Source organism: Cynocephalus volans, chromosome 9 (assembly GCF_027409185.1).
Source record: "Cynocephalus volans isolate mCynVol1 chromosome 9, mCynVol1.pri, whole genome shotgun sequence".
Lineage (NCBI taxonomy): Eukaryota > Metazoa > Chordata > Mammalia > Dermoptera > Cynocephalidae > Cynocephalus > Cynocephalus volans.
The window spans coordinates 106,827,180-106,854,275 of NC_084468.1; the positions used below are offsets into that span (position 1 = coordinate 106,827,180).

At 41.2% G+C, this 27,096-nt stretch overlaps 1 protein-coding gene and 1 non-coding gene across 3 annotated transcripts in view; both read right to left on the bottom strand.

The window, feature by feature from the left end:
• Positions 1 to 21,369, bottom strand: part of TRPC3 (transient receptor potential cation channel subfamily C member 3) — a 65,068-nt gene extending 43,699 nt beyond the window's left edge. For both annotated transcript variants that reach the window (XM_063108496.1, XM_063108495.1), the window contains exons 1-2: positions 21,155 to 21,369; positions 1,900 to 2,671 (exon numbers count right to left, since the gene is read on the bottom strand). In XM_063108496.1, coding sequence (XP_062964566.1) covers positions 1,900 to 2,671; positions 21,155 to 21,369 — 987 coding nt within the window. The remainder of the gene's footprint in view (positions 1 to 1,899; positions 2,672 to 21,154) is intronic.
• On the bottom strand, positions 3,801 to 3,921 carry LOC134386710 (small nucleolar RNA SNORA38). The gene has a single exon (XR_010024534.1). It is a non-coding gene; the product is annotated as a small nucleolar RNA SNORA38 (small nucleolar RNA).
• Positions 21,370 to 27,096: the final 5,727 nt, after the last annotated feature.

Genomic DNA, 27,096 nt, shown 5'->3' on the forward strand with positions numbered 1-27,096 from the left:
CCACCTTTAAAAGATTATTGGAAGTGACTCTTTAAGTTGGAGTAAAGAAGATTCTAATTATCATCAATATGGATTTAGCCAGCTTCAGGAGAAAATTATGAATAACAAACTTTGTTACCATTGCTTCACTGAGACGACTTCTCTGGGTAGAATTGCAAACATCACCATCTTTTGCAAATTATTAAAACATAATCTTGGAAGATGTTCCCTTTTATAGAATCTCTTTTGCAGACTTTCATTATATTGAAGCAAAATCCGTAAAAACAAGGTTTGTGTGACATAAAAACAAGGTTTGTTGAAATAGTGGCAAATAAATTTAGATTATGTTTTCATTACTGCCTCAAAATAAAGAAGTGATATTTACAAATATTTTGCCTGAATGCTTTTCTACTCTCTCTAAACAGAAGTTGAAGTTTACAACTTGCTCTACCTGAGTGCTGTCAAAAAAAATAATTTCATTTTGGGTCCAAGGAAATAAATCATCCGATGTAATGAATCTCTTCAAAGAGAGTAGAGATAAGGTTATACTTATTTTCTTCTTTGCCTTTTCCCACATTTTGCAAAATTTTTTTACAATAGATATGTGTAGCTTTTATATCAGAAAAAATTTTTTTAATGGATTAACAAATAAAATTGTACTAAAGCCAGATCTTTACCAAGACAAAATGAGGATTGATGAACACCTAGGGAATTTGGTGTGAGGGGGAAACCACTTTCCCACCGTTTTCTTGCAACTCCAGGGTAAAAGTAGATTTTCCTTAGCCTGAATTATATTGCTAGTTGCATTTGTGTAAATCTCATAAGTATGAAAAGCCATATTAAGATGCGAGAGAAAGAATAAACACTCTTTCTGTGATCTGATACCACAACACTAAACTTTTTACATTAACTCAGCATTCAGAAAATAATTCAAGGAACTGGTGTCTACAATCATCTGCGTAGGTGGAAAATGGGAGACAAGAACCTGCTGAAGAGTCTAACTGATTTTTACCAGAACTAGGAAAAACCCTTTTGCCCCAGTTTTAATAGTTAGAACCATTCAGAATGCAAAGGACAATGTAGCAATTGAGTTAAAAGAAAAGTCTATCATTAATATATAATTTCTATAAAAATAATACTGCTTGACTGGAGATGATGTCCAGAAAAAATATTCACTCGTTTTTTAAAAATCCATTAAAGCAAACCATTTTTCAGTCCTTGTATTTCCAGATTGACCTGACATCTATGGCTCACCATTCTGAATATACATATTTGGAATTCAAGGAAAGGCATTTTTGTCATATTAATGAAATGACTTTAATAGTGTTTTATACCGTTCTTTTGACTTCTGATTCTAAAGGGATATACAAATGCTTGGGCCAATGAACAGTGCACTCAAAACTAATACGATTGCAGAAAGAAGGAATTGGAGCTTTCCAGGCTCCTCCACTCCACGCATGAATGTGGTCTGCAGGTGCACCCCTTCGAGGGAATGAACAAAAAAAAAACTAATTTTACTTCTGTATTGTCTACCACCATACAACTAACTACAAAACAGGAGGAAAAAATTGGAAGAAAGGTCACACAAAAACCCTTTTAACAAAAGGGGGAGAAGTCCTGTGTTTTACTTAACGCTTGTCCAGAACACAGATCGGCACCATAATTATAGCTCTCTGATTCAGAATGCACACAGCCCCAACGCGAATTTATCATGGCACCACCAAAAAGAGGGGGAAAACATATATGTATGTGTCAGCTCTGAACGACGCTCCCAATCCCTCCGACTTCAAATCCACTGGGCAAAACTGACTCTGAAGCAAATCACGGAAGAATCTGATTCGGGAGCAAACTACGGCAAGGGCCAGCAGCAGCGGGGAAGTTGGGTGAGCGCAGCGAGCAGCCGTGGAGCGCAGGGCTTACCTTGAACTCTTTCTCGATGTTGGCCAGCTTGGCCAGCTCGTTGCTGAGCTCCAGGGCGGTGAGCACCGGGTCCTCGCTGGACAAGGACAGGTAGGCCGGGCTGGCCAGCCCCTTGTAGGCATTGATCCTCGAGCGCGAGTGGCTGAAGGAGTCGTGCCTCTGCTTCTCGGTGCAGTCCCCGCACTTGCAGAAGTAGTCGTGCGGCCGCTCGATCCTGGCGCCCTTCATCAGCAGCATGTGCACCACTTCGTACTTCTGGCAGTGCGCCGCCAGAATGATGGGGGTGATGTCGGGCGAAAAGCGCGTGCCGTCCTCGTCATAGGCGTAGAAGTCGTCGTCCTGCAGCTCCTGCTCGCAAGGGCTAAGGGTCAGGCGCTTGCTGGCCGCGAAACCGGGGTGGTTGAGGATGGCCTCCACGATGCGCACGTAGCCCTTGCTGATGGCGAGCAGCAGGGCGTCGCCGATGCGGGCCAGGTTCTCCTTCTTGAGCAGCAGCTCGGTCACCTCCAGGTGCTCGTTGCCCACGGCCAGCTGCAGCGCGTTCTGGCCCATGTAGTCCACGCAGTTGACGTTGAGCGTCTTGGACTCCTCCAGCATCTTGCGCACCACGGGGATGTTGCCGTACTCGGCGGCGTCCAGGAAGCGCTCCTCCTCGGCCGTGAGGCTGGTGCCCCGGTCGTTGAACATGAAGGCAGGGCCCCGGACGGCCTGGCGCCGGCCCTTCTCCCGCATCACCGTCATGCGCCTCAGGGATGGGCTTCCCTCTATGGACCTAATCGGCAGCAAAGATAAAACAACTGCAGAGGATTAGGGATAATGCTCCCTCCCACATACCCGGGTCCCTTCTGGAGTACACAGGACCTGCCGCAGACCTATGGCCAGCGGGCGACCGGTCAGTTACCAAGGACCCGCCCGAAACTTACACCTGTACTTGATCCCCGAGAGGAACCGGTAGCCCTTCAGAACAAGAACTCCTGTTATCTAGAAATGGCATGCGGATGGAATAATAATAAAAACAGTTTCCACACACCCATGCCTCCTTTGTGACCCTGGTAAGGATGGAACTCATAGTTCCTTCTGGCAATAACCCTACTCCTGCTCTTGAAGGCTTCGGAAATAAAGGCTAGCAGGTACTTGGCACCAACCCACTGGGCTTGAAGGCTAAAGAAAGTTACGTTTTTCAAGAATTAGGCCAGAACAGTCCTCTCAAGTCATTGCATACTTTTAACTAAATTTTTAACGAATAGAATAATTGACCAAAAAACCAAAACCAAAAACCAAAAACAAACAAACAAAATCCCCAGTATTTAGGCCAGCTACCATCTTGCAGGATCTTAGTTTTATTATCTTTTTCTCTTAAGGGTATTCCACTACCCCCACTTCAAATTTACAGGATTCATCTTTTCCATGACACAAACAAGATTTAGCAATTATAAAATTCAAGTATCAACCTAGATTTATTTTACTGAAAATAACTGTGCCTTTGCAATAAGGATTGTTTAATTACCAATATTATATATTTGCTTCTTTGAACTAAAAGGATATGGTTTGATTTATGATTTAAAAATCACTATATTACTTTGTGAATAAAGAAACTGGGCACTAATTAAATATCCAGATCAATGTGCACTGAAATCCTAACACCAACCACCTTAGTAGAGATTAAGCTGCATTATAAAAGTTATATCATTAATTAATGTGTGCAGTTATTTGAGTTCACATCTTAATTTCTGTGCTGTTGGGTAAATAATTTCATTTCCTTGTACTTCCTTACCCCAGATGTAAAATGGAAATTTATAAAGTTTTCCAGATTTTCCTCATGAGCTCATGAATAAAAAGCATTAGAAATTGAGTCTCTGAAAAATGATGCTAAATAAACAATACAATCTTTTTTTTTTTTTCTATGTGAGATGGTTCATCTTAAGCCTGCAGGGAGTAAGCTGGCTCCAGACTTTCCAAGTCCATCCTTCTTTACCTCCAATTCTTACGTTTCTAAAGACTATATAATCTTAACATTGTGATTATCTGTATGATATTTAAATGTGTACAATATTTTAGTGACTATTAAAATATTGTACAAATATTGTACATAAATCTGTATCTTTACTCAGTTTCAACATTCTTGCTGATTGAAACGCTCAAGTTTTCCTTTTAAAAATCTGTGATTTTTTTTCTTTGTATGAGTTGCACCAAAAGGTACCAGATAAAGTTTTTCACATTACTGACTTTTGAATAAATAAGTGAAAGTTAAATGTGAATGGCTGGAAAAGAAAATGCTTTATTTCCATAATACATATTCTAGAAATACCTCCTACCATTGAGCAAATCGTATTCATAAAGTCAGGGGTTGAAAATTAACTAGAGAGGACACTGGCTTCCTTGGGGGCCTGGAGGTGGACAACTAAATCAGGGAGCTTCTCCAGGAGGAGGGATTGGAGGTGGTTACCAGTCCCCACTCAGTTCTCAGCTCTAAGAGCCCTAAACCAAGATAGGAACACAGAAACCATTGGCAGAAGGTTTCCCAGATGGAAACTAAGGCAAATCTGGCTGGACAAATCTGGGTCTACAGAGTGAGGAAATCAAAGAGGTCCCCAGAGAGCTTGTTAATTTGTCCAAGGGCAGAGAGTGCTGTGACTGGCACCCCATTCTAATTGCTCAACTAGTGTCAGATCAACTTTTTAAAAAATTAGATAAATATGTTTATCTTACACACACACATATTTGTAGCAATTTCTAGAAAGCAACACTAGAAGCTTTTCATTATAGTTATACACGGGGCTTGGGGGAGAGGAACCGAGCAGCCATAGGGGAAGCGAGACTTTTACTTTTCACTTATACCCTCTTGCACATTTTAAGTCATTTTAACCACAGTTTGAATTTTTTTTTTTTGGCAGCTGTCCAGTATGCAGTTTGAATATTTTTATTAAAAATAAAATTAATGTTTTAAATTTTTATTTTTTAATCCTTTAGTTGACAAAAAATTTAAAATACAGGTACTTATTGGCAACCAATACATTATAATCTCTCTGACTAATCTTTCTAATAAATGACATATGTTTGGCTGTTATTAGTAGGGTATGGATGTGTGGTGTGTGGGGTAGTGTGGGCTGTATAGTGTGTGGCATGTGTGGGAAACAAGGAGGTGCAAGACTGGGTGGGGGTGTGTGCATGGTATGTGTATTTGTTGGTATAAGAATGGATATTAGGTAGACAAGAACTGGGAAATAACATTGACTGCACTGCATAGAAAATAATTTTATTTCACGACCAAACTCTACGACAAGGATTTTAAACAAATTTTGTAGATACTATTGTGATAAGTGAAGATTATATATTGATAAGAGAGAATATATATGCACAGTATATATATATATATAAACAGAATTCCAATCTATATTCAGAGGGGCTATCTTTTGTAAAATAAACTCTTATTAAAAGTGTCACATCTTATCAGAAGGGCTTTTTAATTTAATGACTGCTACCTACGTAGAAAACCACTTATAAAAACCCCACAATTCCCCCCAAAAGAGACTGGTTTGAGAATACTAGGAAATAATTCTTTAATGAATTTTTTCTTTGTATTTCTTAGTATTTTTAAGCTTTTTCTTATTTCTTCTTTCAGAAGCTATATTTTATATTGTATATTTGAACTAAAATGTGTGACACAACACAGGTCACATGAGTCATTTTTATTTTGTCTTTAAAAGATTCTAACTGAGATAAGTGTGAAGTCAGATATCTCAATTAGAACACACTATACTGCTATTTCAAAATAAAAGAGCTGGGTTAATGCTATTTATTTTCATGGAGAATCCACAAAAGGAAGTGTCTTTTTTTTTTTTTTAACTTTCCTTACAGTACTAAAATAATTCATTAATGTGGCCTGATGGAATGGTCTGAATCAACATTCATGTCATCCACAAGGCATAAACATGGCCCCAATCTCAGCTGATCTTGACAACACATCTCATCTAGCATGAGAAATAAGGAAGGAATGAGGGCGAATGGGAGAGTGTGCTTACCTCTAGTAATGCTAACACTACAATTATTTTGCCAGTAATTTTCCTACCTTCAGATCTCCATCCAGGGGTTCAACTCATTCAGCACTGTGAGAGTACAGTCTGCAGGGACTCCTTTCTGGTAAAAGCACCGGAGTACCACTGCTTTAAACTCGGATACTCTACAAGAGCCGTGTTTAAGCCCCTTCATAGCTAATATGGAAGGCTAGTAATATCTGGCTGCTATGGACTGAATTGTGTGCCCCTTCAAACTCATACATTGAGGCCCTAACCCTTAATGTGATAGTATTTGGAGATGGGGCCTTTGGAAGTTCATGAGGTTTAAATAAACTCATGAAGGTGGAATCCTCATGATGGGATTAGTGCCCTTATAAGAAGAGACATCAGAGAGCATCCCCTGCCCTCCCGCTCAACTATTCCCCCTCCCATGTGGACACATCAAGGAGGCGACCATCTGCAAGCCAGGAAAAAGCCCTCACCAGAACCTGAGCATGCTGGCACCCTGATCTCAGACTTCTAGCCTCCAAAACTGTGAGAAAATAAATTTCTGGGTTTCACTTTGTTTTTTAACTTATGATTCCATTTAATCAATTTGTTTGCTTATTAGATATATGTCTTTAGGGTTATACCTCTTTATGTTGCCAAATTTCTGTTTTTTAAGTCACCCAATCTATGGCGTTTTGTTATGGCAGCCCAAGGTAAGACACTAATCATACATTTTAAGACAAAAAAACTTTTTTCATGCTTTTTTGGGTCTAAACACTTAAACAAATGAAAAGTTCTTTCTGAGAAATGGGTGTATCCATAGGGAACCCTTTGCTCCACTCTATTTAGAGGTAAAAATACAAGCAACAGTCCTCAGTTTTCATAACTTTGCCATCAACTCATCTGACTCCAAAAGTGTTTCTCTAAGGGTGACCTGAGGACCAACTGCCTCGAGGTCACTTGGAATGCTTGTTAAAATGCGGATTTTGGGGCCCCATGCCAGATTAACTAAATTGGAATCTCTCAGGGTGGGGCCCTGGGATGTGTACTTTTAATGAGTATCCTTTACAGTTCCTATGCACGCTAAGCCTGGGAACCTCTAGTACAAAAACAATGGAGCTATCCTGGACCAGTGACTATAGAGCATAGGCCGTTAAGCAGTTGTCACTATGGCTCTGCCAAAAATGAAGTTGAAATAACATACAGGAGCAGCACAAGCCAAGGGACAAGTAGCCATACATTAATTCAGTTTCTCTGTGCTTTATTACTATTTAAAATTTGATCTCCAGGAAGTTACTTACCTGAACCACAGTAAATAAGCAGCCTACAGAAATGCCCTCACCAGTGACCATTTAATGCCATGTCCTTGCTTTTATGAGGGAATAATTTATTTAAAAGGTTCTTTTATCTTTCCAGAAACTGCAATTAAAGAGTTAAAGAGATTGTCTATTATAGTATTCATTCTACCTTTTAGGAGGATTCAAGTGCTAAAGTAAACCTGGTATGGTATATCAAGAAGCCTCTTTCTAGAGGAGTTTTTGTTCTTTAACCTAGTAATATAAGCTATATATTTGTTCCTTTTTTTTTTTTTTTTTTTTGGCTCAGGGTATCCAGGAATTTAGCTTAGAGCTAAAAGTGTTCAACTACTATCTTATCCTAGATTTACGGCACAGTCTTTTTCCTTTTTCTAAATGATCTCTCATATAGGTTTTTAACCAATTATCCTATACTCCATGTGTTTTAAACCTATTTTAATTTACCTAAACCCTATTTTTAAACAACAGAGTATAATAAATACCTCCTCATATGTGCCACTATTACACACATTCCTGGATAGTAAGGTCATGTTTTATTTATCATTACCTGCAGTGTGTAATCCAGTGCCCCACAGAAAGTAGGTACTCAGTGAGTATCTGTTCAACTAAGTTCCCAAATCTCTTCCCTGGCGCTGTTCTCTCACCTGAACTTAGATCCCACATGTACAATTATCTGTCCCCTGGTCACTACAAAATACCCCAAATCACCTTCTCCCTTAAACCAGCTGCCCCTCTTACTTAACATTTGTATCTCAGGCTAGTTATTCAGGTTCAGAAATTTTATGGTTACCTATTACTCGCTGTCTTGATCTTGTCAGTCATAAAGTTCTGAAGCTTCTCCTTTGGGATGTTTCTTGTACTGGACTCTCCCTTCCAACTCTCATTGCCAGCATTATCCTCCAGATGTGAATCAAGTCATAGCTGTGCTATTACGAGAGCTTTCCAGCAGTGATAGCATGAGGGAAGGCAACTAAATTCTACTGAGTACCTGGTATGTTATGTGGTGTTTTCAGTGCACTATTATGTTTAATTCTCATAACAATGAAGCAAATATTATTTTCTCTGATTCATACAAAGAAAACTGAGTTCAAGGGAAATTGCCTAAGGTAACACCGATAGCAGAATGCAGAACTGGGATTCAACCTGCAGTCTGTCTGACGTCTTTCCAAGTGCCTGATGCTGCTTCTGATTCTCCTTACACTCTACCACCATCCCAGCAACTTGTTCTCCTTAAACTCTGCTTGTACCGTGATACGCTTCTCTTTTAAAAAAATAAAATTAGTAGCCCCCTACTGCTTATTTCAGAGGGGTCCAGACTCCTCTAGATGATTTTCGGGTAGGTTCACAGCCCACCCCACCCCGTCTAACCAACCTTCTTCCCTTGTTCCTCAGTTTCATTCTTCACTGCCATGTAAACATATTCTGCTTGATCCTGTACTATCAAGGAAATTTTTTGAAAATTTAAGGTGTGCTTCTCTTTTGCCTTCCTGAACACAAGATCTTTGCCTTGGTTGACTCAGGACATCTTTCTGCCTGGGGGTGTGGTGGTGCAGTATGGAGCTGCATGGGTGTGTTTAGGGGGAAGTAGAGAAGATAAATTTTTAAGGAGTGCAAAGAAAAAGATCATGGTAATATTCAGATTTTTGCAAGAAAAATGGGATTTTGCAAGCAGTATTTGGGAAAAGGGAAATTGTCTTAACGAAGTATTGACTCAATTCCTTTATTACTCTAATTAATTCTGAAGGAACCTGATCATAAAGTACTCTCGTCATGCAGACAGGCAAAGCCCTGATGCTTACTGTCTTGGGAAAAGAAGGAAATAACAGAGTGGAAGTAAAAGTCAGGATGTGGATTCAACAAGGTGAAGAAACACTGAGGGCAGGGGTTCTTGCCAGCCTCATTTTATTTGGAGATCTGGGACAGCCCAGTCTGGTTGGGTAGCGGAATAGTGCGGGCAAGTAGCTTTCTCAAGCCACCCTCAGCTCTGATGTGGTGTGGATCCTGCGATGAGAGCCAGGGAGCTGGCACCAAGGTTAGGGACAGATGCTGGTGCTGTGAGCTGGACAAAGGACGTTGCAGGGACTGGCTCTGTACCCTGTGGGAGCTGAGCTGAAACCAAGTATGCCAGTGAGCATATCTGGGTCCTAACAAAGGCAAGTCAGCCAAGATCAAGTTACTTCTGCTGACAAGCAGCACCCAAATAGACAAGGAGCATAGCCCAGAGACCAGAAGAGTCAGAGGACACCAACCATTTTCCCTCCAGGGACACATAAGCTCCCCTCCCCCAATGCCCAGATGCTACGGAGAAGCGCAAGGGAAGGGGCTGCTTCCTGAGAGCCTGAGCAATTTTATGCAAACGAGAGAGTATTTCTTTAAAAGAGCATTACTCTATAGTATCAAATTAAAATGAGGTCAGCCCCCCCCAGCATTTTTCCCGAGTGTGCTGAATGGTGGTAGACACAGAGACCATAGAGACTCTGACCCTTTTTGGATATTGTGGGGCAGGAGCGGGTAGAAACAGTGAGCAGAGGCCCCTTACACACCAGCTCAAGGCACAGGAGACACTGCCCTACCTGACTAAGTCCCGGCAATAAAGTAAGGCAAGCCTTCTTTCCTTGATAACTCTCCTAACTGCTTAATTGCTTAATTAATCTAATGCTTTATTTATTGGTTGCTTAATTCATTTGGTGAATGAGTATAAATGTCTGTGTAGTAAGCAAAAACAAAACAAGATTTTAAAAACTTTAAACCACAGATTGGACATTTAGACATTTAGTTAACTTCTCTCCTGGGCAGCAGCTGTGAGGCTCAGGAGAAAGATTTTTATTATAAGCAGATTACAGAAGCTACATGTTGCTGCTCATCCAAGTTGTTGTGAGTGATTTCTTGATTCTGCTACACACCAGCCTGTGGGATGTTCTTCATTTCCATCCCTGAATACTCGTATTTTTGCCCTTCACCAATTCAAATCTTTCTTACCTTCCGTGGTCCAACTTACATTCTACCTCTGTAAACAGCGGGTCAAGTTTCACAGGGTAAAGCTGAGGTGACATGCAAGATTCTGTTCATTCTTCAATGTGAAGTCTTGGGATCCTTTCTGAAACTATTGCTGACCACTTCAGCCTGAGCTTTTGTAATATTGCTAGTCTGCTCATAAATCTAGATAATTTTATTTCATCTCCTTAATTTTTGTCTCCTTGATTATTGTCTCCTGTGACACTCATATCCTCAAGTTTAATTGAGGATAAATGTTTCATGCTTCCTATCTTATGTTTTATAGTACTTCTTATGTCATCTCTACAGTACCTGACACAGAATAGTATATGTTCCAAGATACTTGCTGATTGATACTAATTCTGCAGGTAAAAGGACTTTGTCAGAATGGTAAGTAATTTCCTTAAGGTCACTGAGAGGTAGAGAATTCGAAGACTGGAGCTTGGAAGTCCTCTCCCAAGCTCTATCTACTTTACTATGTTGCGTCCAGGGAATAAGAAAAACGAACAATGGGTTGCAAATCAAAATATCATTATTAAAATATATGCTAAGCTTATGTGTTGGAATATTCTGAATATAAAAAGCAGCTTCTAAAATGGCTGTTTGGATTGAATCACAAGCTCCTTAGCACTCAGCAACCAATGAACATTATTAAAGAAGTCACATCAAATCCTTTATTGAAATAAGGTAAAGAATTAACCAACAACTCGATCCATGTAGCAAGCAAACAAAGTAACAACACTGTAACACCATCAATGTGAACCAAAGCAATTAGAATAACATCCAAAATGTCTTGACTGATCAGTTCGTCACCCTGAAGCAAGTGACTGTGTTAACCAGCCAGGATCCAGTCCATCATTTTGTGAAGGGCAAGGAGAGCAGAAGGAAACCCAGAAGATAAGTAGTGAGAAAAGCACAGAGGAGAAAAAATGTGTTAGACAGCAACCACCATGTTACTTCCAGTACTGGAGATGTGATAATTGGAAGTGGTAATGAGGGTGGAAGCAGCAGGCACTGACAAGGACAAGAAAGTCAGAGATAAAAAGTCAAAAAATAGAAAAACCTGTACTCCCCCTGGCAAGCAGGCACCTGTCAGTCAATGCAGCTGCCCCTGGAGACATCTGACTTCCACGCAGTATGTTTATATGTGTGTGGTAAGGAATGAGGAGGGGGAATCTGATAAACAGCCTCAATGATGTCATCAAAACACGTTCTGAAAATCTGTTCATGTATGTATTTGTGGAGGGGAAGAAATAGAGTGGGGGCCACTCTGAACTTCAGTAGCCCCAGCGTGCAAGGCTAGGAGAAGGCAGCCCAGCATGTCCACTGCCTAGAGTAGAGGTACAGGGCTGCAGGCGGTCCTGTCCCACACCACCTACTGCTGAGCCTGCATCTACCTACACATCGTACAGCTCGATGACACATTGTCACGGTGACAACCAAACCAGTAAGAGAATGTGTTCCACTTAAAAAAGAGGAAAGCACAGCTTTCATTTCTAAAGATGCCCATCTCACAAAAAAATTAAAATGTAGAGATTCCAGCACTTACAGGTCTAGGGAGATATTTGGGTCCCCACACTAATGAATTCCCTGAGTTTCTGTTGGCCTGTGTAATATTCAGAATTCTTAATATAATGTTAATAAAACTATTAGATGTATGCTAATTTTGGTATTTGCCCTAATGACCATCAGAGACAAGAAGCTGTTGTATATTTAAGGAGGGAACTCCGGCCTCCTCTCTTCATTGCTTTCCCTGTCATCCTGATGACAGCATGAGTATCTCTTCCCCAGGCTCCTGAGCAGCTAAAACACCACAGTGAAGACATTTAACAGTGTGTTGCTCCCTCTAAAAGCCCACCTGGAGCAGAAGGAAGGATCCCGAGCCAGTGCTTGCATGATTTCTTGGTAATACTTCTTAAACATAAGTGCCCAAGAAAGTATTCAAGCAAATACCTTCTAGAACTCAGCTGTTTATGCTTCCAGGAACTGTGTTTTGCCGATAACTCCATTAAACTAACTATTGTATTGTTTCGTAATTGTCTGTCTTCAGGCCTGTCTCCCCAACGATACTGTAATTTCCTTAAGAGCAGAGATTGCCTCTTTTTATCTCTACATGCCTGGCTTTTAGCACACGGCTGATGAACATCTGCTGGAGGGACGGATGCACAGAGGCACACATACTTAATTAAACCCTAAGACCGAAGACCCAGAGAACAGCCTATTTTCCCCTCGATCAAAGAATACCTACCCTTGGTCACATATGATAATGTGTAGAAGTAGTGGTGGAGGGGTATTGGAGTAATTCCTCTATAAAAAAAGAATGTCGTGAATACTTTAATGTAAATTAATAATCAGAAATTAAGTTAATGTAAACAACCATTATTCTTTCAAAGCAGATTTCTGCTTAATCATATTTAATTTTTAATTAAACCATAAAAGTACCTGATGAATTTGACATCTCTTGATTTTAATTTTACATAAAGTTATGTTTTGTCAGGATAATCTGGGGGCAAATGGAATAAGTCTTAGAATTAATAACCTTTAATAATTAATTAGGGCTGGCCAGTTAGCTCACTTGGTTACAGCATGATACTGATAACACCAAGGTAAAGGGTTCAGATCCCTGTACTGGCCAGCTGCCAATAAAGAAATAAAGAAATAAAATTAATAATTAAGCTTACTTTCTAAAATAAGCTCATTTTCACACTATTTATAAAGTAAATTTTTATTATTTCAGGAGGATTCATGACTATGAAATTAAAAGTCATATGAATTCAGTCTATAGTTGAATAAGAACAGATGACATAAACTCAATAAAATAAAAAACTTCTATTGACTCAAGAAAAGTTCATATTTGGCTATTTAAATACATTAGTCACTATCAGTTATATGTATTATTAACCTCTAATGCTGTTAGAAGCAAAGGGATCTGGTTTTCTATCATTATCATCCATATCTGAAGTCAAAAGTCTGATGTTTGTAGATGTTCACTCCCACCTCATCCCCCTGCAATCAACTTTTCAACAGAGAATCCATACACATCAGTCCTATTTGACAAAATGTATTTAGAGATGCAAAACTGGTGTATAATATTAGCACTGTCAAGCTCTTTCCTTGACAGGTCACACATTTGTGGACACTTAAATTTCATTTTTTAAAAAAGGTCTAGGACCAAATCCATATCGTCATCTATTATTAGAATAGTACAGAGAAAATAGGAGAGATCTTTTTTAATAGGGGAATTTTTTTGATTAGATAATTATAGACAAATATCCCTGACCTAGATGCTAACTTAAAGACAAAATGCTATAACGATCCTAATTATTCTCATAAAGTTACTGCTGTGCCCCTGATGCAGTAGTGTGAAGCCAGCCACATAGAACACCACTCCTGACCCTCTATCGAGGGCCAGGCTCCTATGTGTTCACCTTGCACAGGCCACTAATTCGGTTCCCCTTCAAGACTGAAGTTGTCCAGTGTTGAGTGTAGTACAGGGAGAAGTTTGAGAAGAAAGACTGCTGGCCAAGCAAAGAGCCAGGAAGTTCAAAGTATGTTTTCCTACCAAGGGCACAGAGGCTTGGTAAAGAGTTTTCTCCCTCCCATTGCATTTCCCCTGGTGTTTTATTGCCTATTGTAAAGGGTCAGGGGGCAGGAGATAAGGGTTTATGGAATATTGTAGGCAAGTGAAAAGCTCAGTGGTTAATAAAAACAGTTGAGAGAGAAGCAGAGAGACATTTGTTACCTCAGTACAGTAATGAAAAATCTCTAAAATTCTAACTCGGTCCTCAGATGATGGTCCAGTCCTGAAATGGAATCCTTTTACCTCTTTGATATCAAGAGAAGGAATCATCAGAAGTAATATTTGGCATGGGGTCCACTGTGCCCTGTGATATCTTTTTCTCCTCTTTCCCCCTATTCTTAGTCCTTCTATTTAGCTTACAAACTTCCTCAGCCATCAGTAGTCAAATTGAAATGAATTAATTGGATCTCATAAATGAAAAAATACTAATTAATAGTTTTCTGTGTTGCTCCTCCCAGGAGTGAATGAATTTTACAATTTCTTTGAGGAAGAGAGAAATGCTTACTCCGAAAAAGGCCGCAGTGTGAAGACCATCTGGAGATTTTGATGGCCTGGGGCTGCTGTGAATTAGATGTCAACCTGCAGCTTCAATTTCTTAATTTGGAAAATAAGAGACTGGACTAGATGAAATCCTTTCCAACTCAAGCCTTCTATTATTCTTCAAAATATTCACTATCGCTTAAATTTAGAAGTGTGGTACTAAGATGAGTTTAGGTGGGGGCTTCAGGTGACCTTCTTATCACACAGTGTAGGTCACTGTCCATTCCATTTGCCCAATAAGATCAGTCATGAGTAAGAATATTCTTCCTTCTGCAATCTTGAATCTGCCAAAGAATATTGTTTAAGAATTTAAGAATTAGGGCTTAAATAGACACTTAAAACACAAATGTAGGATCTTGGATTTCAAGATGGTGGAATAAGGACCTTTCTCAACCCTCTTTTTTCCAAAATTACTCCCTAAACAACAAGGAGAACGAAGAACACCACCACAAATTTTATCTTCCATGAAACCAGGAGATATTTGTAATCCTAAGCCACAATATTTAAAGATAGAAAGGAGATGTGTTAGAAATCATTTAGCAAGTCATTTGGTAGAGAGAAAGAAATTGCACCTAAAGTGCCTGTAACAGGAAGCAAGTTGATCCACCCTTTCCAATGTCAGAGAAGGCCCAGAAATTGAATGCAAAAGAAATTCCAGAAAGTAGAGATGAGGCTACAGCATGAAATGAGGGACCCGGCTGAAAGTCTGTATAAGAAGTAGGCAGAAACCCTCCCCCTAGACCCTTATACCCAACTATATGGTCAAGTGGCAACCCTCACACACCCTTGTAAGAGAGAGAGGATTTGTAGTCTCTGGAGATATAGAAATAGAAATGCTCTAGATGTGGGGATCCCAAGCCCCGGGAGGACAGTAACTAAGAAAAGGGGGACCCTGCCCAGTTCTACAATACCAACAGTCAGGTTTATTATTTCCCAATCCCTTTTCCCCAAGAAATCTTTTTTTAAAATACTGCATCTCTGAAATAAGAAAAAATGTTGTAAAAAATTAATACTCATAAGACAAGAGCTCTAACAGATTAAAAATATAATAGCTAAAATAGAAAAAAAATTCAGTGAGAAAGTTGGGAGATAAAGTCAAGAAAATAAGAAGACAAAAGACAAACATTTGAAAACAGGAAAGAAGAGATACAAAAACTAGGGGATCAGTTCACGAAGTCCAACATCCAAGTAATAGGAAGTACAGAATAAGAAAAGAATGAAAATAGTGGTTAGGAAATGATACAAGAAAACTTCCCTGAACTAAGGCATATAATCTCAGTATTGAAAGGGTTTACTTAGTGTCCAGCTGACGCAATGAAAAAAAGACCCTTACCAAGGCACATCTTCAGAATAGCACTGATGAGGAGAATTCTATAAGCTTTCTGAAGAAAAAAAATTAAAGACCACATACAAAGGAAGTCAGAGGGCTCTAGAAGGGATATCTTCAGGAAAACACACAGAGTTGGAGACTGTAGAAGATTTAACTGAAGCAGCAAGGACAAGATATGACAAATATTTACTCCAAGAAAAACAAGTAATTATAAAAGAAAAGAAATGTAGTCATACAATACTACTTGGTTAACAATAGTTACATGGTCATAATAATGAAGACCTTACATAAGATATTAACCGGAAATTGTGATAAACCATGTTGTGGAGGATATAAGGAGTAAAAGAGGTATATATGAGCAAAAAGTCTCACTGCAGACTATTGATAACACCTAAAATCTATGAATAACAAGATAACAGTATGTGAAGGAGGTGAAAGTGGAGTGAACTGGAGTGGACAGAAAGAAAAGGGAAGAGAACTGAGGAGTTTCTGGGGGCTTGCTGTGGTTCTCGTCTTTTAGTACTACCTAACTTTAAAAACTATATGTATTACTTCGATTTATATACAAATAATTTAAAAGAAACCAACAAAAGTGACAACTCTATATTGTTCATAATGAAATTGCTACTCTAAGATATAAAATATAATATAATGAAAAGTTTGAGATGCTATGCTGTTCTCGAAAATTAAACTATAGCTGTGAAGAAACCTGCCTCTTCCTTAATAATACTAATCTGACTTCAGTCCTCGAAGTCCAGACTTACGTCCCTAGACATTCAACAGTAACCTGGAGATTCCTAATTTCTGCCCCATGGGTGGGAGGGAGTTGCTACTTCCAGTCCGATGTGCAAGCCAACACATACAGCAGTGTTCTTAATCCCACAGCCAAACTAAGCCGAGGTGGGAATATTTATACAAGGGCGGGGCCACAGAGGCTAACATCCAACTAGATAATGTGGGTTGCAAAGCACTGAGTACTCATCTCTGGCTCTCCTATCATACAGAGCTGTGCAGAAGAAGATCTTTTATTGATTTGCCAGGAAACCTCTAGAAAATTACTTTACTTTGTGTACCAAGTTCCTCAATTAACGACTGATGACAATGATAAAACCTGCTTTAAAGAGGTGTGATTCAAGTCAATGAGTATGAATTACATCATTATATAACATATATATATAAAGTATTATATATATGAAGTATCATATAAACACAAATTGCTGCATTTATTAGGACTAATTTTGGACAGCACTTCCTCTCCAGAAAAACTAAACAGAATTCTCTTTTCTAGAAGTCTCCTTCTGTTAAAGACAACATTGCTGAGAAATCTAATGATTTTTTTACAGATACGTTATTACATACAAGGACTGATTCTTCTTCTTTTTTTTTTTTTTTTAAAAGATGACCATTAAGGGGATCTTAACCCTTGACTTGGTGTTGTCAGCACCACGCTCACCCAGTGAGCAACCGGCCCTCCCTACATGGGATCCGAACCCATGGCCTTGGTATTTATAGCACCACACTCTCCCGAGTGAGCCACGGGCCAGCCCAGGACTGATTCTTCTTAAAAGTACATTCTTTTAGATCCCTGTTTCAGCCAGCCAGCCACACACACACACACACACACACACACACACACACACACACAAGTAGACTCAAACTTTTCCCTTGATTTCTTGAGTTTTTGCCAACTGCATGTCAATTCTTCCCTTTTTCTTTCCTTTTCTTTTTTTTTTTTTTTGGTGCTAGTTGGTACAGGGTAGAACTCTAGACCTTGCTGTTATCAGATCACGCTCTAACCAATTTCCCTTTTCTTGAAGCTCTTCTCTCAAGGCAGCCTTATCACCATCATGCTCCTCCTCTCTTTCTGTGTCCTCTGCTTGTTACCCTTTCTCCCTGTCCTCTAAACAAAAAATTTTCCCTCAAAAAACTAGCTTAGGCTCCCTTTATTTCTCTCTTCACACTCTTTCTCTGGGTAATCTCATATACACACACAACTGTAACAATTCCCATTAAACAGCAGACTCTCAAATTCTCCTATGTTCTAAACTTGCATTTCTATCTTCCTGCTTGACACTTGTCAGTTATCTGAAAAACCTAATCCTCCTCTTTTCTCTTTTCTTTTCAACAATGACATCAACAGGCTGGCTGGTTGGCTCAGTTGGTTAGAGCACAGCCTTAGAACACCAAGGTCAAGGGTTCAGATCCCTGTACCTCCAGCCACCGAAAAAAAAAATGACATCAACAATCAAAATTACCAAATCATCTCTGATCCTGCTTTGTCTTTAAACCCCTTATAGGTAGTGAGTTGAAAATCTCATAGATTCATTTGTGTATTCTTTCTTCCACTCTTTCCCCTTTCCATCCCACTGACACTATACTATTAGATCCTAATCTCAGCCTGAAGAGATACAATGGCCTCCTAATTTGTTTCTTCACCTTCTGCCAATTGCCATCCTTTCTCAGAGTGGCTTTGATCAAATTACTGCTACTTTACAACAATCAATGACTCCCTATTGCCTCATCCTGCCATACAAGATTCTCCACATTAATGCGCCAAAGCAGCATGTCCAGCCAAATCTAACTGCTTCCCCACCCATACAGTCAACCCTCAGTACTCATGGGGGATTGGTACCAAGAACTCCCATATACGAAAACCTGTGGATGCTCAAGTCCCTGACATAAAATCGTATCACATTTGCACATAACTCAAAACTTCAACCAAATTCAACTAATATTCCCTAGATATGGCTGGCATTTTGAGGGGAGAGAGGGCTTAATTAATTTCCTACTCTGCCTCTGCCTTTTATCCTATTCATACTTCAAGGCCCATGAAGGTTTCCTTGATTTTTCCACAACCTAATATTGTCCACCTCATCTTTGCATGTGACCCTTCAAAGCTCTTTGTATGCTTTTTTTAAAAAATAGTAATTAGCTTATTCTAACTTACAGCATAATTGCTCATGCCCAGTCTCAATCCTATATCTCCCTCATAAGATTTTAAACTCCCAAGTGCAGGAAAGTTGTCATATTTGGCTTTGTGGCCTGCTGTACCTAGCCTGCACCCTGAACATATACATGCCTGAGAAATATCTTAGAATTAAAACTCATGAGAGCTGCCTTCAAATGCCTTTTTGGAGTTCATCAGATATATTTAATAACTGAAAAATTTCAAGAATGAGGTCATCTCTCTGATGACATATTACTTGGTCCTAGGTTTGCAAACAATTTGGATAAAGAAAGTGTTGATTTGAATCAATGGTTGAATCAAGAGGTCTATAAAAGATAAGATAAAATCTTGTTAGTGATACAGCAGATGACATTCTTCCTCCTAAGTCAGTCTGTTTAAAACTTGCAAACAGAATACTGGAACATGGAGCAGTGAAATGAGCAACAGGATTAGCCTGAGGAATTTTCTTGGTAAAAGTGGGATTCCATCCTCAGCATCCTGCTGAATTTTAAATTCAGCTGTGTTATTCTGCTTACTGAAAATGATCCTGGGCTTTGATATACTGGGTGTCCCTCTCTGAGTCCACCCTAGGGCTGTTGTGTTTACTATTTTGTTTGTTTCTTCGTTGTGTTCACTTTTAAACAGTGATAAGTAAATACTGTTCATTAAACAGTGGCCATATTCTACTCAAAGGGAGAATAACGAGCTAATCGCTGCTACAGATAGCAAGTTAGTCTCTAATGTTACCAAGTGACAGGCCTCAAATAAACATGAAGCGTTTACTGCTCTGTCTCCGGAAGAAATGTTTATTAATGTATAGCTCCTTAAAACGACTGGGTCTTGTTTTTTTTCGAGGGGTGGGGAGGGGAAGGGTCTTCTTAGCCTCCACAAAATAAGTACACGACATTATTCACTTGTTGAAAAATATGTAGGAGAGATGTTTTATTAGCAGTTAGGTAGCCTACATTAGAATTTGCCCCAGGGCTTTGTGTAATTGACCTCAAACTTCTGTAGGCAAAGTGGTTAATCTCTGCTCCGCCCTACTTTCTTAGATGACAGTGTTCAGGTGTCCCATTTAGTGTGGATTTAAAGTAAAAGAAAAAAGAATTTTACAAGAATCAAGAAACTGAGCTAGGTTATAAAAACTAATTTGGCAAAAGGAAAAATGAACAATGTCTGAAGACCTTAGGGAGCGGGGAAGCGAGCTGGCGACGCTTTGATTCCAAACGATACACCTTCCCTCCATTTCCGGGGCCGTTTCCACACCACGTTAATCTTCGGCAATAACTGAACCCCATCTGGATGGGTCGCTCATTGTAAATCACAAACCTCCCTTCGCGATCTACTCCCAGCCATTGATTTCTGTTTTCTGTTTCCTACAGACAAGTCCAGCCCTGCCAGGCGTCGGCTCTGAGCCAAAGGAGCAGACCAGACCAGCTGGGTGGGAGCCGGGGTCGCCCCAGAGGTCTCGGACCCCGCAGTGGGCAGCGTTCTGGCAGCAGGGGGCGCACAGATCCTCGGTCACAACCCGCGGGAACCAACTTCTCCCGGCTCTGCGGGCCAGTGCCGCCTGCCACCGTCTGACCCAAGTTCTCTACCTAGGGCTGTGCTTTCTTCCTAAAAAAGACAGTAAACCCTGCGACACGCCCAAGGTACGTGACAAGAGATATACAGAGCATCTCACCCTGTAAAACTGATCACCTCTTTTTATCTTCTCTGCGTCCCACAGCTGATTAAAGGTTGTCTCCAAGACTGGAAATTAAGAAAAGTTGCTCTTTCTCACACACAAGAGCGCCGACCGCCCCTTCGTTAAAAACTAAACAAAACAAAAAACGAAACAAAACCAAAAAACCCAGCCACTGACCCTGAGCCGCCTGGAACCACAGCCAACGTTACCACCGAAGCAGCTCCCGCGGCTGCCCTGCCCACTCCCTCCCCCGGGGGACCCGCTGGGGCATCGGTAACAGTTTTACCCCAACTGTGAATGGACCATAGGGAAACGAGGCGTCCAGGCAAACCTTCAACCCACACCCTGTCCCTTCCCTACTCCCCACTTCCCTGGCGGGAACGTCGGAGGGGACCCAAGTTCCCAGTGTGGCTTCACGCTGGGACGCCGGGGGAAAGTTCAGAGTTCAAGCGCGCGCCTGGGTCTGGATCCTTTTCTTTGGCGTCCCCGGGTAAGCTAGGGGACCCCAAGGTCAGTTTTCCGAGGGGTCCCCAACCCTTGTGGCAGTCGTGTGAGCGCGCCCTCGGATATAGGAGAGGCAGTGACTGCTTGCTGGGATGCATGTCTGGAGTCAATGGGTCGTCTGCGGGGCTGTCCCTTGCACTTGAGATGGGACAGAACCCCGCCACGCCTTCGACGCCCTTCAAGTCCCTCCTGAGCAGGACTGAGGCGGCGAGGTCTGCCCCCTCGAAGTCACCCGGAATCGATCTACCCGGCTGTGCCTCGGGGGGGTCCTGGGCACGTCGTGTAGCGGCCCGGGGCGCGCTTTCCCGCTTCCCGCCCGGCGCCGCCCTCCCCAGGCGCGGCCCGGTACTCACACGTCCGGCCCGGGGGAGAAGGGCGGCGGGCAGTAGCCGTGCGGCTCCCGCGGCGGGGGCGCCGAGCGCGGCTCGAGTCCCCCGTTGACGCCCCTCCAGCCCCGCCGGCGGCGCTGCGGCTCCGCGCCCTGGTCCTCGCCTTCGTCGTCCTCCTCCTCCGGCGCGGGGAAGGTCACCCTCGCTTGCTCCTTGCACTTCCTGACCTTGGTGGACATCGCTCCGGCTGCGCTCCGAGCGCGAGGACGCCGGACGCCGGCCTCCACCGCCGCCGCTGCCGCGCGGTCTCCCCGCGGCGCCCCTTCCCCACCGCCGGCGGCTCCCGCAGCCCCGGGCGGCCCCGGGCGGGAAGGCAGGGGGAGAGCGCGGCGCAGCCCGCTCCCGAGCAGTTAGAGGCGGGAGCCGAAGCTGCGCCGCCGCCGCCCACCATCAAACCGTGGGAGCAGCCGCCGCGGCTGGGGCTGCCAGGAGGAAGCCCCGGGCCGAGTGCGGCGCTGGTGCTGGGAAAGGCTCTCCCGTCCCGCGGCCGCGGCGATGCCTCCTCGGTGCGCGTCTCCTGTGTCCGACAGCATCACTTGCTAGGACAGCATCGCCACTCGGGGAGGAGACGGAGGGAGGGAGGGAGGGGAGGAGGAGAACCAATTCCTTATCAGACGGAGCTGGCGAGGAAATCAGACCAGCAGGTGGGGAGTAAAGAAATCGGAAAAACTTCCCCTCCCCACGCTCCTCCTTCTCTTCCAGAGGCTCTAGAGCCGTCTTGCACCTACAGATACAAGTTTCCCCATGAAGGGAAAAGAAAATCAACTGGCTTGTTAATTTTCCTGCAGTCCTATTTACCCCACTCCAACTCTCCAAATTTGTTTCAAAAAGCATCACTTTTTCGTTGTGTCACTCACTGTAAGATTTAATTGAACCTACAAAGCTTTAAGTTCATTTCCCTGAGTGCCTTTGTGCCCCCAGAATAGTAATGTTTTAAACGTGCACGATGCTTCACTTCTTTTAATGAATCTCAAAAGCATCTAACAAGATTTATATACTCTCCAAGAAAAAAAGAAGCAGTCATTCTTCTGAGAAGAAAAAGTTACAGAATTTTAGTCAGCAGGAGTCTTAGGGATCAAGGAAATCTATTCCTCCTTTAGAAATAAGAAAGCTGAGGCCTACAGAGACTGAGCAAACTACCCAAAGCAGTTAGGTGTGAGAAAACGCTTATTAGACCCAGGAACTTGCTCCATGGGCCGCAGGTATTGCAGTACCTCCGAGAATGGTGTACCCCTCAGGGGATCAAAAATAAATAAATAAACCTATCCTTAAAATTTTTAAGAGAAAAAAAAATCATTTGTTGTAGATACTAGCTGCTCTCAATTGCTTAGTAATTAATTATGCTGGGCATGTTATTTCTTTCATCGTTACTGCCTTTTCACTACTGTTTATTAGAATGTCACTGAATAATATCTTAAGGAAGAGGAAAACAATAGAAATTTTGACTTAGTGGTTACTTCCTCTACCCCAAATGTTATGTTATAAAAGTACTCTTTTTCTCCCCCTCCCCACACACACACACACACACACACACACACACACACACACACACACACACACACACACACACACACACACACACACAAGATTAGAGCCAGCAAAGCATATTCTCCAATACTTTTTATTGCCTCAAATAGGCAGCTTTCCAGCAAGTCCAACTTGGAAGAATCACAAAAATACCAGACATACTATGATGAGATTAAAAAAATCATTTATTCATTTTTAATTGTATCCAATTATACTGTACTTTTTGGAGAAACAGTTCTTTCCTTTTTTTTTTTTAATTTTTATTTATTTTTTTTAATTTTATTTTGTCAAGTTCTTTCCAAATTTAAACAAGACACAAGAGATGTAGCTCCTTTGAATTTAAGTTTTAAAAAGTAAATAAAATATTATGTATTTTATTAAATTGACAATAAGTCAATATGCTTAAGGAAGCAATGATATTTATTTATACATCTGATACAGGAAAAACAACAAACAAGTAAATATGTCTAGTGTTTTACAATTGAAAGTATCTCTCGCTTGTTAGCATACTGTGAAAGTGTTAAAATCTTCACAGTGTAAGTTACCAGACCCCTCCAATTCTACCTCTGAAATATCTCTAAAGCAGGACTGCTCATCTCTGCTGCCTTAGTTCAGACTCCTGTGGTTCTTGCTATCCAGTCTTTCTGCAACCCACCTACCATTTCATTCTCTGCACCACTAGAGAGACCACACTCAAAGCAAGTCTGATCATGACTTTTCTCTACAGAAATCTCTGGTGGCTTCCCACTACTTTCAGGTTAAAATCCAAATTTGGCATCCCCAGCCTTTAGTGGTCTGACCTGGATTCTTCAGTCTCTCCTCCCATCCTCCTTCCTAGACATCCTGACTCCAGTTACCTTGAACTTCTCACTTACCACCTGACATTCTAGACACTCTCCCATTTTTCTGCCTTTGTCTATGGCATTCCCGTCACCGAAATGTCTCTCTTCCCTCATCTGCCTGGCACACTTCTACTTTTCCTAAAGACCTAGGTTAGATGTAGCCTCCAATCTGACAGCTCTTCTACATCTCTGTGAAGTTCCTACCCACTCTGTGCATACCACAATCTTACCACTGATCACATCATATTGAAATTAAGTCTTTATGATCCTGTCTCCTCTTCAGACTGTGAATTCCTTGACTGTGATGTGGGTTCTTATTTATTTTGAGCTACTTGGTGGCTCATCATTTTGTCCTTGCCATTTAGGTTGGTACCTGATATGCAGGGCAAAACTCAATAAATGTTTGTTGAATGAATGCATGAAGTCTACAGGTTTTTTATAATTATGTTAACAAGTTCATGAACTGCTCTTGTAAGCCTCCGGATAGAAGTTCTACGGGAATGCTGGAGTCACCAGGGTTTACTCTTATACATTGTATTAGTTTGCTAGGGCTGTCATAACAAAGTATCAAAGACTGGGTGCTTAAACAACAGAAATTTATCTTCCCACAACTCTGGAGACTAGAAGTCTGAGCTCTAAGTATCGGCAGGTTGGTTTCCTGTGAGACCTCTCTCCTTGGCTTGTAGATGCATGTCTTCTCCCTGCATCTTCACATGGTTTTGCCTCTGAGCCTGTGTCCGAATCTCTTCTTAATAAGGATACCACTCATATTGGATTAAGGCTCACCCTAATGATCTCATTTTACCTTAGTTATCTCTTTAAAGACCCTGTTTCCAAATATTGTCATCTTCTGAGGTATTGGGGATTAGGACTTCAACATGGAAATTCGGGAAGGAACACAATTCAGCCCATAACATCCACTTCCTCTACTGGACTGAAGTTGCTGCTCCATCCAGAGTCTGCTAACATTTTTGTTATTAAGAAGTGTGGCCCTGGGATTAAAGAAAACCCAGAGGAGAAGAAATCTAAAAGAAGACTTCTTAGAAGAGAGGAAATATGGTGGCTCCCTGGCATAGGCCAGCTTTGTCCTTTTTGTTTTCTCCTTTTGTAAAAGAAGACTGCATATGTGTTAGCTGCCTGTGTACTCACAAAATAAGTGTTTGCCTAACGTACATTCAAAATCCATTACTTCTTTGGGGAACCAAAAAATAATCAATATTCAAAATATCCAATTGTCCAAGCAGGTTATTTTCAAGTAGAGGTAGCCACTGAGGCATAAGTAAAGCATAACTTGCACAAGTTCAAATAAAATAAATGATTTTTAAAAGCCTGGTTGCAGAGGATGGTCTCTTAAATTTCCTCCTAAATCTCTAATAAATTCTGTACCTTCATTAAAATCTGTTTCATACACTGTGGAAGGCTCTGTTCCCCACACCCCCTACCCCCATCCCACCTCTTTCTCTGGTGCTGTCTGTAACGTATCTAATAAGAAGATGTAGAGCAGTAATTCTCACACCACAGCATGAAGGTTAGACTCAGCAATTTTCTCAAGGGAGCAGGAGTGTGGGAATAGGTATAATGTTCCAAACAGTGCACATTTTTGTTTTGTTTTGTTTTTTCTCCTTTAATTTAGAAGTTCTCTTATAAATGGATTTTGCTTTGCTTTTAAAGTAAACTTATGTCATTAATTTTGTTAACAGTAGAAACTAATAAGATACAAAATGCTGCATATCAGAACAACTGAATCCCCAAAAAGTAGGATTCCTGAACTAACAATGTGGTAATTGATATTCTAGTAACTTTTACACAGAATTGTCCTATAAAACTGTATATCACTAATGCTTATAGTTCTCTTACAGGCCAAGGAGGTTCCAGGCAGTTTCCTAATTTAAAATATGTGTTCTGAAAATTTCTTCATGAGTCAGAAGTTTGAAACTCAAAATTTATCTTGACATAGAAATAAATTATATATGATGCTTATGTTTGCTCTACAGTTAGCTTAAACTTGTTTCAGTGACAGTATAGGGAGGTCTCTAAGAACATATGCTCTAGGCCAAATGCCTGGAATCAAATCCCACCTTTGCTGCTCATAGGCTCTGTGACCTTGGCGAATCTACTTAACCTCCCTGAACCTGTTTCTTCCTTTGTGAAATGAAGATAATAATCATAGTACCTATTTCATAGGACTGCTAAAAGGATTCTGTGTTAATAGCACTTAAAACTGTGCCTGGCACATAGTAGGCACTATGTAAGTATTAGCTACTATTAATTCACTACTGTGAACTGTAGAACTAATGATAGAAGTCTGAAGTCTGGGTCCTGGAGCAAGGATCTACCCTGTCTGATTCAGATGCCACTATTATAGCATTTGCTAAGTTGTGTAATTGTTGACTTACCTGTCTGTCTCTCCCACTGGGCTGTAAGTTCTTTTGGAGGCAGGGAAAGCAGCTTATTTGACTTTATCACACCAGTTGAATCATAAAGCTGACAACATAGCCAGTATTCAATAAGTGGTAACTAGCAGTGGCACTCGCAACAGCAGACATTCGATAAATATTTGTGAAATGAGGAGCTCCAGCAGTAAGGAGGAGGAGGAGACTTATCTTTCTCTGCTTTAGACACAGTACCAACTCCAAGGAAAATCTGAAAATGGGCGAAACTTCTCTTTGGCCTCTCCCTACTCTTTCTGTACCTTTTTTCTATCTCATAGTGCCCATCTTCTCTGGCACCAATGGGCTCAGTGTCATCATACTTTTTAACTCTCCCACGATGTTATCTCTCAGGCTTCCTGTACCCGTGCTTCACGCTTTACAATTAGCTTTCTATCCTTGCCAGTCAAAATTGCTAGCCCTTAAGGACTAGCAATTGCCAGTCTCGGCTAGCTGTTAAAGGGAAAGTATCTCACACAAATTCACACTAATGTGTGTGAATACCTAAGAGTCCTTAATGCTCCAAGGGATTTACATTTTTCGAAACCTCAACACATCTCCATTTAGTAGAATTACTAGCTGTGTATTCAATTGAAATGAAAGGAAGATGCTTTCCAGGGGTGGGGAGGGGTGAGGAGCTGCCACGTGGCAAGCCAAACTTGGGGTAACTCCCCCGTAGGTTTTCTGACTTTTGTCTTCCTTGCAAGTACAGCTACAATACCCAACTGATTTATATTTGCCCCCAATCCCCACCCCATCAACATCTGCCAATAGCATTGTCAAGAATGCTCCCAATTTAAGGAGGGACTGGAAAAATGGGCTAAGGGGCAGAGCTAGGGGCTTTACATTTAGTCCCAATCTCGAGCAAATAGAGACAGAAATTTATACTTGTTGGGAGACAATTCTCCCTTGCCACATTTCTATATATCTTGCAAACAGAGGCGGTGGCTATCTTTGTTCTGGAATTCCTTTTCAAGGATGTTTGTATGGCAGATACCCTTGGAAGACAGAGACAGTGTCCAACAAAGACCAAACATGTTTACTGTCCAGTATAATAAAGATAATGCTCTCCATAGGGCAAAGGCCAGGCAGGCTTACTGACCATTCT